Below are 20,726 nucleotides of genomic sequence, written 5' to 3'. Positions count from 1 at the left end.
CTTGCTTTGAAAGTCACTCGTTTCCATTCCCTTTGCACAGACAAGACCTCCTGAGATAAGAGATCAAAAGTCTCTTTCAAAGAAGATAAAGCTGGAGCCCGTTCTGCCGGTCGCGGCTGCGCCCTGCGAGCGACGCCGGCGGCGGCAGGCTCGGGTCCGCGGGCCTCTCCCGAAAGAGGGGAGCAGTCCAGGAAGCGCACCAACGGAGGCTCCTGGAGCTGGTCTCCAGTTTCCTTCTTCCAAGTCAACGGAGGAGAGCGATGGCCATGGCAGGAGGGAGCACACCGGCCGGCGGAGGGGTCGATCTGCTCCTGCCGGGAAACTCGCTCCCTCAGACGGAGGACGACGGCCCTCGCCTTGGGCCCCTGTTCAACCCGGCGCTTACGCAGGTGCGTTTGGCCTTTCTCAATGCAAATCAAGAAGGCGGCTAAGCGCGTGTTTTAAACGCTTGTGGCCGAAGAGGCAGGGTAAAAGGGGGCCATCTCTCCCCGCGAGGCCCTGAGGGGAGCGGCCTGGGCACGGGCGCGCCGACGGCGCCCTGTGGTGCCCGACAAAACCGACGCGCTTCACCTCCTGCCGCCGCGGCGCGGTCGACGAAGCCCCGGCGGGGGAGGCGGCGGGGATCGGCCGCGGCTCCTGCAAGGGGCGAGCCGGGGCGCCTCCAGCCCGGCAGGGGCCGGGGGGAGCCGACCAGGCCGGGGCAGGGCTTAGCGGGGGAGGAGGCAGGGCGCGAAACGGCCGCGGCCGGCCGGCCGGCCTTCCGCCCCCGGGCGGCCTCCTCGGCCGGGTCTGGTCCCGGGCGGAGCAGCCCCCCGCTCCCGCGGCCAATGAGCGCGGCGGCGGGGGCCGCCCCGGCCGCGCTATAAGAGCCGGGGCAGCCGGAGAGGCGGCGGCAGTTCCCGGGTGAGGCCGTCGGGTGGGAGCCGCGCTCGGTTCCTGTCAGCGGGAAGGGCCAGGCGACGCGACGCGACCATGTGTGGTGAGTGGCGGCGGCTCTACCGCAGCTGGCGCCTCTCGCCGGCCGGGAGGGGAGGCATGAAGGAGCGGCGGGCAGCCCCCTTCCCAGCTGCGCTGCGGGAGCCGCAGCCCTTCGTCCTGCGGGCCGGACCGAGGCGGGGGGCTGCCCACCGCGGCGAGGTGCTGGCGGACAAAGCGGGCTGTGTGTGGGGCCGGTCGCGCCCTCCCCTCGGGATGCGGGGCAGCGGGGCGGGGGGGAGGGAGACACAAGAGCCACTTTATTTTATTTTTATTTTTAGTAGCGCCTGGCTCGGGGTGACAGCGGGGAGGTGCGAGGCTCCCGGCGTCCTGCCCCTCCTGGCGGCCGCTCGTTGCGGAGGCTTGTCCCGGCCGCATCGGTGCGGCGGGGACGGGGAGCGGCGGGGTGGGGCCGCGTGGCCGGCTCTCGGCGCCTCGCGTGGCGCCAGGTAAAGGCGAAGCCCCCGCCGAGGCTCCCCGCCCGTTTCCTCTCGGAAACTTGCCTTTCTCCCTCCCCCGCGCCCCCCAGCCTCACTCTTCCGTGTGCTGGTGGCTTCGCCCTTAGGTCTGGCGAGCTAAACCGTGTTGTTCTGACCCCTCGGTGGCTTTGGGGGCCGTTCTGGGCGGATTTCTTGATGCTTTTTTGCTCTCTTTCCTGACCCCCTCCCCCGGGTACTGGGGACTCGTTGTGTCTCGGGTCCCGACTACAGTGATAGGCGCTTTGTGGCTTTCAAACAAAGGTCGTCGAGGAGTCTACTTCTTAGCTGACACGAGTTTATGTACCTTCCTTTCCCTAATAAAGATGAGATGGTGAAGGTAATACCCACGTCATGCATACAAATGCTTAGATATGCTCTGGATGAGAGAAAAATCAAAGTATGGATCCAAAGGCTGCTAATGGAATATATTCTAGTTACGGAGGAAATTTTAGTAAAAACCTGTCCCTTCACTTACACTTACCTATCCCTTCGTTTACACTTCACTTAAACTTCCTCTCAGGTCTGAAATGACACTTCCACCAAAAAGGGGGAATCTGCGTTTATATTTCTTAGCAATTATGCTGAAAGCTCTTTTGTGAGATGCAGACTGAAAGTGAGCTAGCTACTGCTCTTAAAACATACTTTATGAACTAGGTATCTTTTCCCTGCCTTCGCATCCTCTAATCTCGACTTCAGAAAGAGCGAGGAATCTAGCAAGGGGCTTCTGCTTGAATGGAAACATGAGATAATATTGTTTGAGCATCTGGGTGACTCTTAACTTGCTATCAACAAAACAAACAAAGGTCTTTCTGAGTTTGTCTCCTGAGTAAAATCTCTTCAGGTGAGAGACTTGGCTCCCTGCCTACGCAAACAGAAGATATTGATTGCAAGCACTAAGCACTGAGATGTATAAGGGCTGTAGCAAAAGCTTAACACATTTGGGCTTATATCGATTGAGAAATCGGGATGTTCTCAATGTTAAATGAGTTTAGTCGAACAACTAGCCTGGGGTGGAGTAACTGGCTGAGTACGAAACGGCAAAGGATAATTTATGAAGTGCAGTGGGAATAGTGTTTGTTCCCAGCACTGCATTCCCATCAACACTTGGAGACCAAGCACCTTCAGTGACAGCGAAACGGGTAAGGGTTCCAAAGAAGCGTTAGGACTGAAATGCTACTGAAAGAAAAAGTTTTGAGGAGTCGCTGCTCCAATTCCCAGATACTTTTTAAAAATCCAGGCTGATTTACATGAGGTTGTTAGCGTGAAGATACAGGATATCTTTCATGTTATATTGAATCTGCTGTAGAAAGTGCAGGAGTTCTTGAGGTTCTCTGTGCAGCCAACAATTTTTAAATTACTGTTTTACTTTTTGACCCTGTCGTCGTCGTCTTCATATGCTACCTGATGTCAGAAATGTAAGTTTTCTGTTTGGAAAAATACATTGTTCATTAAACGTTGACATAAGTATACTTTTTAGGAAACAGTTGAAATATTTTCATGCTTACGTGTACAAAGGCAGTATAGCAAAGGTGATGCAGGGTTTGACAATGTTTTATCTGTGTGTGGGTGGGTTTTTTTCCTTCCCCCTCCTTTTTTTTTTTTTTTTTTTTTAAAAAAAAACTCGTCTACCAGTTTTAAATCAAAATCCACTTCATCAGGAAACAAAGCTGAATCTGGGACTAAGTTTCTGACACCATAAACATGCTTACCCCAGTACTGAACAGAGGCTTCCTTTTACTTTAAAAATTCATTACTCTTGCTCAGCCTTTAAGTATAGGCTGCCCCCTCCTTGATTTTGGTGATATCTTGCAATCACAAGTATTCTTGTGGAATTTTCCCACAAAAATACCCAATGAACTTTTTTCCTCTTTTTGACACTGAGCTTGCGGTCCTGGAAGGGAAAAGGGAAACTCTAAGGTCTTGGTATGCACGTAAAGGGAGAGCCTTACTTTAAGTTTCTGTACCTGATTAAAGCTAGTTTTAATAGTGTTCTGATGACCCTTTGTTTCTGTTTTGAGTATCTGATTCTAAAGGTAAGCTATACATCATGATTGATCTAGTCGATGCTTTTATGCAAACCCTGTGATTGTGGAAAGGTAAACAGTAAATTTAGCATTGAGGTCAAGAGAGCAGTGCTCTAGTAAAGTGCTTCTTAAATGCTTTCATTGGAGTCTCTGTTGTATGTATGAGTTGGGAAAGTATTTCATTGCTGATACCGTGCTGACCCATAAAAAATTACCTTAATACATATCACTTCAGAACTGCATTAGCTTCCAAAGAACTTGAGATTCCTGTTGGGGAGGAGGAATGCAAGCTCTGTTGGAAAGAGCATCGAATAGCTCGGGGAGGCCATTATAAAGTAACTTATTGGTATCGCAGACATCTCTTTATGAGTATGATTCAACTAAGAATCAGTCATACTGGTGTGGTTCCAGAAGGAATTAGGCTACAAGAGGTCTTTATCAAATATGGCTTCTAAATGAGTTAAGCAATGTGCTCTAAATCTAGCCAAAATGATGACTGAGCAGGGAAGAAAATACGCAAGTGGGTAAATCATGAAACAGAAAAAAGTTCTAGAGGAAACCGTGTTGAGAGGAAGATTTATTTCCCTTAACTGAAAGAGTCTGTAATATATTTGACAAGTCAGGCTGCAGCTATTGCTTTCATTGTAATGGCCTCTAGTGACTTCTGAGTCTTCTCGTTCGCATGTGTGCAAGCACAGCTAGAGTTCCCTAGGAACAAGGATCCTTTAACAATTGCAGCACACTGGTAGCATTGTAAAGACAGTCCCAAAGGAAGGTTTTTCCTGGAGCTCTATGTAGTCAAAGATGCCACATGGAACGTACAAGCGTGATGTGTCTTAAATTCATTGTGAAATCTGGCCTAGAAAGTAGAGCTGGATCTGAAATGAGATGTGTAGCAATGTTTAGGAATGATGTTGAGAAACTTGTGTTGAAGAATGCTGCTCTTGAGGTTCGTGGTTAGTGCCAGAGAACGGTAAATGTCGGTCTGGAAAAATGATCAACAAGCTCTCCATCTAAGGTGGCTTTATATAACTGGAGGCATTATTTTCAAAGCATCCATGAAGAACAGTATTTAGAAGGTGCTCAAATACCTAAACAGCTCTTTAAATGCAGTTATTGTCTTGATATCTCCATTAATATTGGACACTCTGGAAACGATTCGACTAGTCTCCTCATAAATCTCACCTCTGTAGCAGAAAAGGATTTCTCCACCCTCCATACCCGTAAGAGATATTCCAGGACTGGTGTAATACCCTTAGTCTCACTGTCAAATTAACAGTATTAATGGCTTAAAAAACAACAAAGTTTTCACAACAATATTTATAAGAGTTACTGGTGTATCACAATAGCTTCTTCCTGCAGCCAGTCACAGTTCAAAATCCTTAACTGGAGGGGAGAAGGTTGTTAAGTCCCTAATGAAGCCTTTTTCTATTAAAAAATTTGCTTTCCTGAACTACTATCTATTGAACACTAGAAGTCTGTTTTTTCTTCTTTTTCCAGTAGTTTGACTTGCTCTGGTCTGTTGATTGAAGAAACTGTTGAAACAGTGAAGTTAGTTTCTGTTCTATTGCGGTACAGATTGATAAGAGTTAATAACAAGGCCTAATCTATCCTTATAAACGTACAAGTTCCAGAAAGAATAGTAAACAGAGGAAAGTAATGGTTGTGTCTTTCTTTGCAGCTGACCCTTATTATACCTTTTTTAATGTTACAACAGCATCCCCCCAAACTTCAGTTTAAAAAAAAAAAAAGAAGAAAAATGTGAGAATACTATAAAAAAATAAAATCACCTTTTAGTGATGACTGGCTTATTCAAGAGAAGAGGTATCGGACTTGTGGACTCTTTTAGACTGTCTGTTTGCAAAGCAGGCAAGCAAAGAGTTCACATCTTTTCTGTGATCCCTCTGTAAGAGCTGGCCTGAATCATGTGGGGCAGGTAAATGGATCTTATGTCTCTTGCGTTGGGATTGGCAGGCAGGGTTGTGCTGAGAAACTGCAAAGGGTGAATGCTTGTGTGTGTGGCTTTTTTTTTTTTTTTGAGTGATCCTGTTCTGTATCTTCTTTCTTCCCGTTGTTGTACTACCCTTTTGACTTCTGCCCTTTCTCTATATTTTCATGTCTACTCTCTGCCTGCTGAAGTGACTGGTGCGTATCAGATTAAGCTGGAGCCTTTCAGAAATAGATGTTGTGCCTGCTACCTACCCTTGAGCATTCAGGGCCTTGACTTTGGTTACAAAAGTCTCCTTGTGTTAGTACCAGTGAATATATTCCTTCTTTGAATGTCTAGTTTTAGATCTGGATACAAAATAGATCAGTGTTCCCATTTTCAGCTGCGGCTTTCATGAAAAGTAGAATTTTAAACTCTCTCAAATGCTTAACTCTTGGTGGGTAACATAGGAAGAGTGAAACTGGCTATGAAAGCTTGTGTGTGTTTGTTTGAAGCAAACGATGGTCAGCATTCATCTGTTGTATTTCAATTTTTCTTTCCATTTAAAGTGGGAAGTGGAGTTCTCCTGGGACGCCTCTGTGATGCTAATGTAGAAAGGCTTTAAATGCAGTTTGAAGGGATACAAACTAAAAATCTTTGCTTCTTTTTTTCCCCTCCCTTCCCCTTTCCTCTTTAAACAGGAATTTTTGCTTATCTGAACTACAGAGTGCCCCGGACTCGGAAGGAAATATTTGAGACTCTGATAAAAGGATTACAGAGGCTGGAATACAGAGGCTATGACTCTGCAGGTATTTAAACTTAATCGACAAATTAATGTTAGCAACCAGTAGCTTCTGGTTGTGACTCTTCGTGGGCTTTTAACTTCTGCATCTTGGGGTTTGTTCTTTTGTTTGTTTGTTTTTACTACTGCCAATTGAAAGATCAGAGCCCCTTATCTTCATTCTTGAAGTTTCCTCTCCAACTTTTCTTTGGACTTTAAAGTCAGGTGTTTAGGTCTAATCAGATGGTGGTTGAGGTTTAGTACCCATAAGCAAAGCAAACAGTGTGAGGAAGAGCACCTTCAGGCATGGTCGTGTGATTTGTGCCTCAAGCCTTGTTGCGTATGTGTCTTCTAGTAAGAAGATGCGGAAGCTTAAATCTGCTTTTTAATTTGACTTAGTTAGTGTCATCAGGCAAAGTATATCAGTGTGTCCTTGGGCAAAATTTGAGATAACTTTTGTATATGTTTTCATCTATGCAGTGGATATAGGCTTGATCTAGTTTGACTAGTGCACGTATGTACTCAAATCTAGTGTCAGACTTCAAGTATACTCCTTTGGAGGAAGATTTTGAAGTTGTTGTTGTAGTATTTGTGTGTGCTTGTCTGTATTTTCTCCACCTCTTTCCATCCAATATATTTCATGGTTTAAATAACGCTTGTAATTGTGTCCTAAATTGTAGGTGTGGCAATTGATGGAAATAATAATGAAGATAAAGAAAGGTTCATCAAACTAGTTAAGAAAAGAGGAAAAGTAAAGGCCCTGGAAGAAGAGTTGTACAGTAAGTATCTTAAAATTTACCCCTTACCTTGGCTTCCTATGATATCATATCTGCATCTCAGCAGAAAGTCAAACTGTGAAGTTAGTGTTAGGGCTTTATACCAGTAGTAGTAACTGCATTGTGTAATTTAATGACAGTTAGTGTCATTCCTCCCCCCCCCCCCCCCCCCCAAAATCTGCACTTGCAAAGCAAGCTAATCTTCAGATATGGAACTGTGAAATTATTGGCCTGCTCCCCCTCTTTGGTTGCTTCTGTGTTCTTTAAGACCTGGGCTCCCTTGCTATATTACTCAGAGGATTTCTGTACTTTGTAGCTGAAATGTCAGAGCATGGACTCTGAAAGAATTCACTAGCATTTAAGCAGCTGGCTGTCATCACAGAGTGTTTTACACAGTGCTTCCATCTATGAAGAACTGAAGTTGTATTTTAATGCATTTATATTATGATTTATAGTAATGTGATTTGTTAGCCTATCTGTTACTGTTGGCTGCAAATGCTTGATTCATGGCAAAGTTTTAATCACGGTAACTTGAACCATCTGAAGTGTAATGTCAAGAAAGCAAGTAGTTTAAAACGAGAGGGTGGAAGATAGCTTTTAAATTTTTGCCTGTGAAAATTATTGGAGTTTTATTAGTTGTGTTTGTGTGTGAGGCAGACTCAACTTTAAATATTCAGTAAAACTAATTTCTTGTGTGTAGAACAAGATAGCCTGGATTCAAAAGCAGATTTTGAAACACACTTTGGAATAGCTCATACTCGCTGGGCGACGCATGGAGCACCCAGTGCAATAAACAGCCATCCTCAGAGATCAGATAAAAAGAACGGTAGGTATTCTCTGTAGCACTTGAATTGTGTGAATTTGAAATAGTTGAATTTACATAGTGCAAATAGCCTGTCTTCTTACTAATATGATGGTATCTATTCTGTATACTAGGGCTAAGCTGTTGCAATTCTATTCAGGTCAGACGCTCTTATGATAACATAGAATCTCTTGCAAGGCTAAAGTAACATTGTAAAAGACTAATGAGCTCTGTTCTCTGAAAATTGTTTCCAGTTAGTCAGTGGGTGACATTCTTATTTTAAAAGGTAAGACTTCAGAAAACTGAGTGTAAGCGCATCAAATTGTCTGGGCTGGAAAAGGGAGATTCTTATGGTCTCTCACCTGAGAGATGACTTGGTGCTATTCTGCTAGATATAGTTTAAAAACTGTCTTGATGCTTAGGAACAGCCTTTTATATGCCTTCAAAATTTCCAGGCTTCTGCATTCTCTCATATGTGTTATGATAAACTGGGGTCTGAAAACTGTTACAAGTAATCCCTAGTGTACTTCTAAGCTATTTTCTCTAACTTCCTGTGCACTGAGTTAAATACCTTAGTTTTCTATTACTGAATTTTTCTTTCAGAATTTGTCGTAATCCATAATGGAATCATCACAAATTATAAGGACCTGAGAAAATTTCTGGTGAGTTTGTGGCAACTTAATTATAAAGCTATAAAGTAAATGCCCTACCACCCACTTTCAGATGTTTCATGCCTTTGTTAGGGTCTGAATTCAAATTTCTCAGTATATCAGCGGTAAAATAGTACCATGCAGGAGGCTGCCTCATAAAGATACTTGGGAGCTGGTGAAGTGCAATGTGTTCTTGCACTCCTGAATGCAAAGTGCTTATGATCACAACAGCATTGTGCTCAAACTGTTTGAGTGTGTGTGTATATGCTTTGGGCTCCCTTGGGTCTTGGTGCTTAACAGAAGCTAAGTAAGTCTCACTGCTGTGTTTCCAAAAGACTAAGCTATGACAAGATAAGTCTTTATTTTCTCTACTGTGATATACATGTACCAGTCCAATGTAAAGCTCTGAGCAGTCTATTTTACTGTGCCCTTTCTGGTAGGAGACAATTGAAAGGCTCTTTTGTGTTTCTTGCCTGAAGATGAAAACCCCTCTTACTTTCCTATATGATATTTCAGGAGAGCAAAGGTTATGAATTCGAGTCTGAAACGGATACAGAAACGATCCCCAAATTGATCAAATATGTATATGACAACAGAGAGAGTGAGGATACCAGTTTCTCAGCCTTGGTAGAAAGAGTTATTCAACAGCTGGTAAGTGGGAAGGTCCTTTTCCCCCCTCCCTCTCTCCCTCCTCCCCCCATGCTAAAGGGGGAACTATTTATGGGGTTCCTTAAAATTCTGCATTCATGCATTTGGATCCTCTGCAACATTCCTTAGAAGGTGTTGCAAATAATGCTTCCTGGCTTTTGAATTATGTTTAATAGATCAAGGAATTAGAATAAAACTTTGGAAACTTCAAAGGCTTTTTGATGGTAAATTTAAAATTGCATTAGCAATACTTTCTTTGCTTCCTCCCTCCCTCCTTTTTTAAAGCAAGAGGTTATCACAGTTTTTTATGAAGCAACTTAATTAAAAAAAACTTGGCAGGGGCCTCTGTGGGTTGAAATCTCTCTCATAAAGGGCGGTGTGCCCTTAAAGGCTGTTCCGATCACGTTAAAACACTACTATGATTCAAGTCTATCTAATAGCTTAGACTAACAATATGCTTTGGCTCACATGTTTGGAGTTAGATCCAAGAAGCTGTACTGAGGGCTTAGCTGGTTCCCAGACTGTGAAATGGGAATCTACAGTTACTTAGTAAGTTAACTTCTTAAAAAAAATGTTGATAGATGCATTGCAAACTTGGCATAATCTTACTTTGTTTTCTGCCCCAGTCTCCGTGCAGATGTGTCTTCCCCTCCCCCCTTTCCTGCAGTCTCACATGCTCTTTTCAACTCCCTTTTCTCCTCTCTAAAGCAGTTCTATAGGATCCCTCCTAGAGCAGGGTGGGAGTACACGTGAAGGGCGGGCCTGTTTGGGTCAGAGTGCATAGTTCAGAAACCTAGTGAGGGGAATGGTGACTTCACCTGACTACAGAACAAGTGCAGAGTAGTCCCAGACTGGAGTCCCTTTAAGAGGAGTAAATATTCCCTTCCTTTTCTGTTTTTAAGGTGGGAGGGCTCTTTTTTTTTTTTTTTCTTTTGTGAGAGTTTCCTTCTTAAATTAGAAGCAGTAACTCCAAAATTTTAGCCTAAGATGCATGATGAGGAAAAACCTACCTGCATGTTCTTATTAAAAAGCAGTCTTCTAAAACAATTTTTATGTTGATTACCACTAAGATCTCTTGCATTGGAAGCTATTTTATTTATAAAAGAGGCTGAAGTGCCTTGCCTGATTGCTTACTTCCTGAGCTTTCAGCTGTTGCATTGTATGTGTAGGTTAGGTTGTTGGTTAGGTTGTTCTGCTTCTTGACTAATTCCTTTAAAGGTGCAGTCTGCCTTCCAAGAAGAGAATTCCTGATAACAGTAATGAGCTTTCCCTTAGAGGCATATCAGGAAAAGGGGCCCTGGTTTAATGACACATGACTCGTTGAGATGAGTTGCTTAGGATTTTCTCCTCATCTGTCTGCATGGCTTTCAGGAAGGTGCTTTTGCATTGGTTTTCAAGAGCATCCATTACCCAGGTGAAGCTGTTGCTACCAGGTGAGTAAAAATCTTTTACGTATAATTCATGCTCTTGAAAGTAATAAATATTTGCTATTGCTCACATCTCTTATCCTTAAAATCTCAATAATTTAATATCTTATTTTTAAGTAGACTTATGGTGTGACCAAGTCTGCTTACCAGGGAGCAAAAAGTACTTGCTTAACTAAAATTCAGTAGGTGGATGTTTGCACTCCTGGAATCCTTGTGAAATCCAGAAAAGCTCCACTGAGCTATTAAATATAACTTAATTTGAGCTCTGCAAACTCCAAATCACAGAATTCCAGTGACCCTATGCAATGGATTGGTTTCACAAAACATTGATTCTCTGTGTAATCTTTCACTTGTTTCCGGTTAATAAATTGGACACTGTCACTCTTGGGGATGCAAGCACCATAGTGAAAAGAAAACGGATGATGTGTTCTTGATTCATGCAAATAAACTTTTAGTTGAAGATCATCCAGCTGACACTCGCAGAATAATTTATTACCGACAAACTCAGCCCTGTAGTCTGCCCCTTCATCTGTAACAGCCTCTCAACAGAGTTGTGTTAGGAGTATGCTAATGTTTCTGATATGTAGAAAAAGGTGAAGAGAGAGTATGTTGCATTTTTACTTCACTTTGACTAAAGAGTGGGAGAAGTATGTTCAACTTGGCTAAAATTTCATCATGTTAAAGTTTATACAAATAGTGGTCTCTGGCTGCCATTCATGAGTTTTGTCTATGTAAATTGTGCTTTTATATATGACTTGGAAAACAACTTTCAGGAAATGTAAGGATACTAAAGTAGCAAGTGAGGCAGCACTGGAATTAAAGGTTGCCTTTTCCTAAGATAAAAAAGCCTATTGCTTCTGTGCCCTAGGATGGGAATATATTAAAACTGTGAAAAAGCGAGTTGTAACAGCACTTTAATCAGAGAACGTGTTGTACCACATACAGAATAGTAAAGTTCACAAGTTTGGGGATGAAGGGATTAAGAGAAGCTAAATTTGTAATCTGAGTTATTGGGGGGGGGGGGGGGGGATGAATTATTCATTTAAAAAAAAAAAGTTCTTTAATGTGACTCGTAACTCTATAAGTGATCTTACTTTTCCAGAGTTTCAGAGGTGCAGTAATGAAGGCTGACGGTTCTGAGCTTAAAAGGCTGAAGGGTGGAATAGTATTCTAAAAGTAAAGAATGATGAGGTGTATTGTTGGCTCACTTGACAGGCAGAGGAAGAATGTTTATTTAAAAAAAAGGCACCTGTGCTAAGCTGTTTAGTGATTACTGGAAGGAAATGTAATTCATGTCCCTCCACCTGAACGTAGATCGTAGGGTGGGGGAAGAAGTCGCCTAGGCATATGGCATTTATTCAGGTAAGGTTTGGAGAATTTTACAGAACTAGCTGAACTTGTATAATTTCTGTCACCTAATGGAGTTAGGATGAGGGTGGAGGAGCTTCATCTTACTTAGGCAGCCAGACGGGATATCGTCTTTCAGCTTTGCAGATGTTCTTTGACTTTCCTGCATGCAGCTTTCTCTTCATAAACTTGTGAATTTCCCTTTGTAGGAGAGGAAGTCCTTTGCTTATTGGGGTTAGAAGCAAGTATAAGCTTTCCACTGAACAGATTCCTGTTTTATATAGGACATGTAAGTTGATAAACCCAATTATATTATTTCTAAGAGCTAAAATTATTGCTACTTTATGACTAGAAGTGAGGTTAATTGGTTTTGGAATTATAAAACTGCCAGATGATGCCCCAAATTAGTAACAAAGATATTCTATTTTTGTACTTTTGAATGTGTAGCTCATGTAACAGTCTTTGCATCCTCCCTTCACCCCCCCCCTCCAGAAATACTATGCAACTGTGATACCTTGAATCTGTACAGTCTGTAATCTAACTTGAATGGTCTAGTTCTGCATTTCAATCTTTTTTTTTTTTTTATAATAGGCAATATTGAGAATGTAAAGAATATATGTAATTCCCGAATGAAAAGGCTGGACAGCTCTACCTGCCTGCATGCCGTTGGGGATAAGGCCGTAGAATTTTTCTTTGCCTCAGACGCAAGGTAGTAAAGTACTTAACTTTCCTTTCTCAGGACGTTGTTTTTGTCTAGAAGTGACATAGTTCTGGAAATCTTAAGCTGTCTTGCTGCTGTGCAGTCATTCTCTGATAGGACAGCTGCTTCTCTAGATGGCTTTATAAAGCCCACACGCTAAGATACGTGATAAATGCGGTGGCTTGACATCAGTATTTGAGTTGGAAGCAGGTGCGCTACCTGCTAATCTACTAACCTCTTTGCCTCCCATGTAAAATACATTCAGTGCAGGAAGGCAGGCTGAGTACAGATGGTCACTATCAGCACAGTATTTGGGCAGAATACAGGTTAGTCTGGGTTTTGGTATGTTAATCCTGCTATCTAGGGCTCAGAGGAGGAAACAATGAGGGCGTTCCAGCTTAGCAGGAATTGGATATTAGGGACACATTTTCCTTCGGTGTCCGTCTCTCTCTCTCAGAAGCAAGATCCTGACCTCAAGACTTGGCAGAAGCCCCTGCCGCACTTGGAGGCAAGATCAGCAGGAATTTGCTGCTGTGAGAGGCAGTGGTTCCCCAAGCCTTTTGCTATGGGTTCCTATGAGAGTGCAGGAGGAGCAGCAGATGGAGCCATCTCCTTTAAGATGGCTCTACCTACAGTTTTGTCCAAGAGGAACATAGAAGGGAGGCTGGAAGTGGGTATGGAGGCAAACTTGCTTTGAGGAGTGCTGCTACCACTTCTTACTGAAATGGCAGGTTTGTCTCACTTTGGTTTTCTTTCCATAGTGCTGTCATTGAGCACACCAACAGAGTAATTTTCTTAGAAGATGACGACATTGCAGCAGTAACTGATGGGAAGCTTTCAATCCATCGGCTTGAACGTTCAGCTAGTGATGATCCTTCCCGGGCCATCCAGACCTTGCAGATGGAATTGCAGCAAATCATGAAGGGTGGGTTGAAACACTTGTAATTCAATATAGTCAAAGATGAGAAACTACTGACTGAGTATGTAGTAAATAGACCTGACGTTTGTGCTATTTGTCCTGGGAGCTGGCGATTCCTGGGCTTGCAGTCGAGGAGAAGATGGGCGCTATGGGACCCTACCCGTTTTCAGTCTCAGAAAAGAGTCCTAGGTACTACTTTGATCTCAATATTGAGTGAAAACTTAAATAATGTTAACATGTTGTTACCAAACTTGGATTGTAAACAAAGAACTGAGATGGAAATGGAACCGAGAAATTTCTTTAAAAAGAATTTCCATTACCTTGTTAGTGTTGGGAAAATGAAACCAACTTAACAGAGCAAACTACCTGTCCCTTCTTTCTTCTCACCTCTTCCTAAACCTCTGTTTAAGCTAACAAAGTTAGCTTAAATCAGCTTGCTACATTAGGTCATCTTAAAAATTATCTTTGTAATTATAATAGACTTGAAATAACAAACTGCGTAAATAAGCATGACTGTGTAATGTTTTTCTAAACAGGTAACTTCAGTGCATTCATGCAAAAAGAAATTTTTGAACAACCAGAATCAGTTGTCAATACTATGCGAGGCAGGGTGAATTTTGCGAGCAGCACAGGTAACTTAGTGCAACTTGAATGCTTGTTCTAAGCCAGTAAAATTGAAATATAATAACTAGAAAATAAAACACGTCATTAATACATGTTTTTCCTTTTGTTTATAATTACAGTTCTGCTGGGTGGTCTGAAAGATCACTTGAAAGAAATCAGAAGATGCAGAAGACTGATCATTATTGGCTGTGGGACCAGTTTTCATGCTGCAGTAGCTGTACGTTCAGCCTTAGCTAAGATACATATATAACATCTAGCTGCTGGGTTTTTGGACAACAGATGTTTGTTTGTTTTTTCCTTTCTAAATCTCATACTTGGCCTTTTATTTGGGGGTCTGATACTCTATTACAGTTTTCTCTTTTATGCTACATTCTTTCTTAATCCTTCTCTGTTGTTACCTGCTGTCCTAGAAATTAAGTCTTTTCATCTTGGTGTTGAAGCTCTGATTGGTGAGTTGTAACGATCAGCTTCTAAAATAAGATCCAATTAGATCTTCATTACATTATCACTCTTAAGATGTCAAGATTCATATGGGTGGCAATATTAATAAATGTTGTGTGCTGATTGAATTTAGACTCGACAAGTACTGGAAGAACTAACTGAGTTACCTGTGATGGTGGAGCTTGCTAGTGACTTCCTGGATAGAAACACACCTGTATTCAGAGATGACGTGTGCTTTTTTATAAGTCAGTCAGGTGAGTTGTTTCTACTGTTTGTCTTCAATTGGATGAAAATCATAGAGGAAAAAAAAAACACCCAACAAATACAATTTATTCCTGTCAGAATGTTGCAAAGAGGGACAGCGGCTAACAGATTATCTGTTTTCTGTCTTGAATGCAAGTTTTGTTTCAGATTTGATTCAAATATGTAGGCAATGAGTGAGTGCTGGAACATTATTTTCAATTGTATTTTGCATTTCTGTAAGTGTGAATGCAGTTATGTGATTTCTAGAGCTACACAGAGTAATCCTGTATAGATTTTTTTTTTTTAAGCTGCTTGGGTGCCATTACTATCCTATACAGCCTTAAATGTCAACTTGTGAATACATGCTTTCTAGGCGAAACTGCAGATACACTTATGGCCTTGAGGTATTGTAAAGAACGTCGTGCTCTAACAGTTGGCATCACAAACACAGTTGGAAGCTCAATATCCAGGGAGACTGACTGCGGTGTACATATCAATGCAGGCCCTGAGATAGGTGTGGCAAGCACAAAGGTAACTGCTGTTCACTGTTTGACTTTCATGCTTTTACCATGGTGGATTCCAATTAAAATTTTAATTGTGGCCCTTCAGATTGAGAACATGCTAACTCTCTATAGACTTAGCTGCTAAATGTTTTGTTTTGTCTGCAGGCTTATACCAGCCAGTTTGTGTCTCTTGTAATGTTTGGCCTAATGATGTCTGAAGACAGAATTTCCTTGCAAAAAAGAAGACGGGAAATCATTAGCGGACTACAATCATTGCCAGGTATATTGAAGTTTTGGGGGTAGAGAGGAGTGGGGGAGGGGGGGAGTTCTTGAAGAATTTAAGTGACTCTGAGATCCTTAGAAATGTTTCTTCCTTATCTGAGTTGACTTAATTTGATAGTTTATACTTTTTAGAGCCTTTCACTTCAAATCAGTATTGATAAAAGGAAATTAATTCAAGCTGACTTTAAGATAGTTGTATTTCTAAAGCAAGTTTTGAACAAATGGGATGTATGGACACTGCTTTAACCAATAGTTGCTTGGAAAATTTGTTACTGAAAATAAGGCTGGACAGGGCATACTAAACCACAGTTGAAGTTACAAAAATAGAATTAACAGCTGATTTATGTTTGCCATAATAAATCACTGAACATCCTGCTACAAGCAAACTAGTAAATTCTATTTCTTCCAATTGATAGAAACTTTTATATGTGCTTTTTATGTGATCTGATAGAGATGATTAAGGAAGTCTTGTCCCTGGATGAGAAGATACATGATCTGGCTCTTGAACTGTACAAACAAAGATCACTGCTGGTTATGGGTCGTGGATATAATTACGCCACTTGTCTGGAAGGAGCTCTGGTATGAACCTCTTGAAATCTCTGAATGTTATTTAAAATCAGCTTTTGAGCTTTTGGCAACATAGTTTATTTCTAATATTTAATTCTGCCGCCATAAAATTGAGTTCTCTAACTTAGAGCAGTTAGTCCTATTGGATTGAACACATACATAAGATGAACAACCTTACTTACAATACAATATCACTTTCTTGGTTCTTTCCCATAATAAATGCACTGTTTAATAAATGTATTTTAAAATAAAACCTTAAAATGCTGCACTGTCTGAAAATCCTCATAAAAACACTGTGCTGGTGTTTCAATGAGACATTCATGCAGGAAACTGCTAAATTATATAATGAACATCCTGGTGGAACAGATGTTTATCCATGTCTCGCAGAAGATTGAAAAGGTAAAGGCAGACTGCATTACTGAAGTTTGTGCTGGGTGTTAGGTTAGTAAACTTCCTGTTGGTTACTCCCTTCTTGCTTATCTGCAAATGCAAGTGCATGGGCAAACGCCGCTTAGAAATCTCAGCGTATGAGCTTGTCTGTTATAGACACTAAATGATCTTTGAAAATGTCAACTTGATACCATATATCTGTAGTGAAGCAGCAAATGTGTAGCCTCGGTTTTTTGGGTTTTTTTTTTTTTTTTTTTTTTTTTGGCTTCTTCTGGCCTTTATTTCCCATTTGATTTATGGGCAACTTGCTGGAACTTGCTTTTTAGAAAATCAAAGAAATCACCTATATGCACTCTGAAGGCATCCTGGCTGGTGAGCTGAAACATGGGCCATTAGCCCTAATAGATAAACAAATGCCGGTTATCATGGTGATAATGAAGGATCCTTGCTTCACCAAATGCCAGAATGCTCTGCAACAGATCACGGCTCGACAGGTAAGCTGTCCTTATAGGAAAAGAGAATGTGCACATTGAAATGTATTGCTGTTGACTGTGCTTCAGAAATAGGATTTTTTTTTTTCTTTCTAATTAGAAAGTTGCAAGTAAGGTGCTGCATCTGCATCACAATTTGTCATTAAAGGTTGACACCAGTAACAGAAAACTGACTGCATGTGAGTGTGTTTTGGTTTTGAAGCAAGTGGAAAAATGTTAAAAATCTACAGGACGAAAACATTCAAGTCTCGTTTACGTAATGGCTTTTGTCACTCACGCTGTTGTGCAAGACTGACATTGTTCTTGTCTACTATCGAGTGTCTTCAAACATATTACAGACGTGCCGTGAACCAGTATCTCAAAGTATTTCTAACCCAGATATTCACTAACTCTTTAAAATCTCATCTTCAGGGTCGCCCAATCATTCTGTGTTCCAAAGAAGACACAGAAAGCTCAAAGTTTGCCTACAAAACAATTGAGCTGCCTCATACGGTTGACTGCCTTCAAGGAGTCTTGAGTGTTATTCCCCTCCAATTGCTTTCGTTCCACCTGGCTGTTCTCAGAGGATACGATGTAAGTGCCTTCTATATTTAGGCAATCCAGTTAGAGCAGTTGTGAACTTCCTCCTACCAGCGTAAAGTGAAAGATATAGTTATATGGCATCTCTAACAAGGAACTATGATAGTAGTTAGGGGTACTGGTAGTGACTGTGATAGTAGAAGTGACACTTTAGTGCCAATTCTTCAGCTCTATTTTTGTAATTGGCATCCTTAAAAACAAAAAAATTCAGAAATATAATTTGCTTAGTTCTGACTCTTTAAGAATGCAAAGGTACCCTGTACCTAAGGTACCTAACAAACACGGTTTTGCACAGGGTACCTTAGCAGGGCTTTGGAAGCAAGGATGACTTCAACAGTGAGTCATTATCTGCAGATCAATAGTCTCCAGTGTGTGTTCATGAGTTCTGCTCTATCTAGACATATTAGGAAGTCTAAAAAAGCACATATGAAATTAAGTGTCAGATGAAGAATGTTAGTTTTACTGTCGTATACTGAAAGTCTGTCTTTTCATTCTAGGTGGACTTTCCAAGAAATTTGGCCAAATCTGTTACCGTAGAATAACAGCCAAGAAAAGTGGATGTTTTTGTCACCAGACCTCTAAGTTATAACTCTATAAATGTGTGTGGTGTTTTTTTTAAACTTGATAGGTACACATTTTTCTAAAGAGAATGACAATGCTAACTGGAAAGTGTCAGAAGGCTTTATCTTCTTTTTATGCAGCTTTAAAAGCTTTTGATGTGCCTTGTACCCAAGTGCTTTTGCTCACAGCAAACGTTCCTCTAAGTTCTGAAATTGCCAAAGGAGAAGATAAAAATCATTGTTTACACATGGTATACTGAATGAAGTTTTCTACTGTGCAATATATATATAGAGCTCTCATTAGAGCAACTGTGAACATTTTTTTTAGCCTTCACTACTTAATTAGTTTTAAAGATATAGTATTTATAAGTACAATTGTATAGCTTTTTTAAGTTATTTTTTTTAAGTATGTTGCTTATCTTGTAGCATTGATAATGCTCAGAATGTAAATACTGAGCACACTGACACTTGTGTCTGGTTGTTAGGTTTTTCCTGCTTCAGCCTCAAACGGCAAATCTGTTGTCCTTTTTCCTCCTCGGCTTGCCCTCCCACTTTGCATCTGTGTTTGTATTTAACCAGTCTGTTCCAAAGCTCTTCTGTGGCTGTAAATTGCCAGCTATGTCTTAAAGTCATGCTTCTTTCAACGAACTATTTGAAAAGCCAGAGCAACAGTTTGCTTTGTATGCTGCCCCAGCTCTTATTTGCATAACATGTACAGTGCAACAAAATAAGGGAACTGGATGTCTTTCAAGCGATACTTCTGTTTGAAGAGTTTACGATGAAATTACTATGCAATTAAAGAAAAGATGATGTAAATTCTTGCTGTTTGTTTTTTTCTTTTCCCATCTGACTCCTCCTCCTTTCAGTCTGAACATGATACAATACTGCAATACTCTTATGCCAGTAGGAGAGACAGTGCTCCCCTAGCTTTGCCTAAACCCTGGTATCAAGAGTTCTTTCTCTTCTGTTGCTTGAGGTAGGCGTGTGTGGGTTACTTTGTTTTGTTTTTGTGTCCTACAGATCTCTTTTTAGCCACGTGTTCTTTTACAAAGGTGAACACACGTCACTCTCCTTCTCCAGCAGCTGTATCTCAAAACAGTGAGTTGGGTTTTGGTAGTTTGCTCCATATCACGCTTTTTTCCAGGCACACGAGTACAGGAGAAGCAGAATTTGGTGACTGCTCCTCAGTTTTTCTTTTAGCTCTCCCTGCTCAGCAGGCTGGATGTTGTGAGCTCTGTTTTTTGGGTACCTTAACTCAGACTTTAGGAATGCTACTAGTAGAATCTCATGCTAAAAATTAGGTAGACCAGGCCTTCGTGTCCCCACCACTACCTCCCTTTGGGGATCTGGGTTTCAGTTCCCTATTTGTGATGACTGGAAGAAAATGACTTTAAATTGAGGAAAATGAGTAAGTCTTGCTAGTCTAGTAGACGTAAATACTAGTAGTTGGTGTGATGGAGTTCATTTAAATGCTAGGTGACTCTTCGGAGTAATTTAACCGTACAACATTCCTAGCTAAAAGCTTCACCAGACACTTAATAAAACGGCAGTAGAATCTTTGGCTATAGTTCTGACTACAGTTCATACTAGTTAGTGACTGAGGCTTGTATTCTGCCTTCCTCTGATGTAAATGAATGGGAAGAACTTTCCCAGAGCTGAAACAGGAAGCTATGTCTATATTTTACACTTGCTGTCTGTGGTCATAATGTTGCCTTCTAGGCCAAGAAAAAAATTGCAATAAACTTGCATTTTAATAGAGTACCTACTTTACAAATAATGGCACATTAAAAACTATTTCAATAGCAACAAAAATATTGTTTACACCTTCAAGCAAGTACTAATCAAGGAAAAATAAGAATTTTGTTAATATAAAAGGCCCTACTTAAAGATTTCAGGTCTCAAACTGTATCTATTTGCAAAGGCACACTTTTTTAGTTGTGAACTAGCAACAGGAAGCATCAATAGGCCTCAAAGAAATAAGGTAGATATATGCATGAGGGTCTGTAGTCATTTGTAACTATCAGGAATGATCTCTTTCATTTCTGTTTTTTGTTTAATAACTCATCTAAATCCTTGACTAAACATTTTCTTTATGTATGTACAAGACATCCCCCTGCAGGTTTGCTTCTAAACTGAAATGTTTAGAACGTAGGTTAATAATTTGAAAGGGGTACACTAGCTTGCTGTAATAGAGCCGTTTCTGATAATTACTTTTTATAACTACCTAGAAGAACCCCAATCATAACTAAAAGCACTGTGATAATCTGACCTAGATGCCCAGGACATGTAACTCAATATTTGACCTGCTTTAGTAGGTAACAGAAGGGTGCCTCCAACTCTCTAGAATTACTATCCTCCTCATATTAATAGAGGAGCTATTACAGGAAGCTGACAGCAGTGCACTTCAGAGGCTAGCTGAACTGATTTATTTAAAATAAAACTGCAAAATAAAACTGTGGCTTTTTTTTTTTAAATCTCATGCGTGAATAAAAAGAACGGAAAAGAAAGCTTGCTCTCTTTTCCTAGGAGAGGCAGGAAAAACACATCAAGTCTATTCTTGGTCACCACCTGTTTTAAGAAACAAGCAGTCC

The 20,726-nt window shown here is 41.1% G+C and overlaps 1 protein-coding gene across 1 annotated transcript; it reads left to right on the top strand.

Annotated features, from left to right (window-relative positions):
• Positions 1-758: 758 nt before the first annotated feature.
• On the top strand, positions 759-18,949 carry GFPT2 (glutamine-fructose-6-phosphate transaminase 2). Its single transcript, XM_068959504.1, has 19 exons — positions 759-979; positions 6,107-6,214; positions 6,867-6,965; positions 7,663-7,788; positions 8,368-8,426; positions 8,931-9,065; positions 10,434-10,495; positions 12,046-12,125; positions 12,428-12,545; positions 13,298-13,461; positions 13,992-14,087; positions 14,199-14,296; positions 14,654-14,774; positions 15,137-15,294; positions 15,432-15,546; positions 16,000-16,127; positions 16,832-16,999; positions 17,408-17,569; positions 18,073-18,949. Exons 1-19 carry the CDS (start codon positions 973-975, stop codon positions 18,115-18,117), a joined length of 2,049 nt encoding a protein of 682 aa, XP_068815605.1. The 5' UTR covers positions 759-972; the 3' UTR covers positions 18,118-18,949.
• The last annotated feature ends 1,777 nt before the right edge of the window (positions 18,950-20,726 follow it).

The sequence above is a fragment of the Struthio camelus genome, chromosome 13 (genome assembly GCF_040807025.1).
Source record: "Struthio camelus isolate bStrCam1 chromosome 13, bStrCam1.hap1, whole genome shotgun sequence".
In the NCBI taxonomy this organism is placed as follows: domain Eukaryota; kingdom Metazoa; phylum Chordata; class Aves; order Struthioniformes; family Struthionidae; genus Struthio; species Struthio camelus.
This window is presented reverse-complemented; position numbering and strand designations above follow the sequence as displayed.

Excerpts from the sequence above, each read along its gene's own strand:
- GFPT2 (XM_068959504.1), top strand. Across the intron at positions 14,088-14,198 it reads GAATTTTGCGAGCAGCACAG|TTCTGCTGGGTGGTCTGAAA; the intron begins GTAACTTAGTGC and ends TTATAATTACAG. Across the intron at positions 15,295-15,431 it reads TAGGTGTGGCAAGCACAAAG|GCTTATACCAGCCAGTTTGT; the intron begins GTAACTGCTGTT and ends TTTTGTCTGCAG.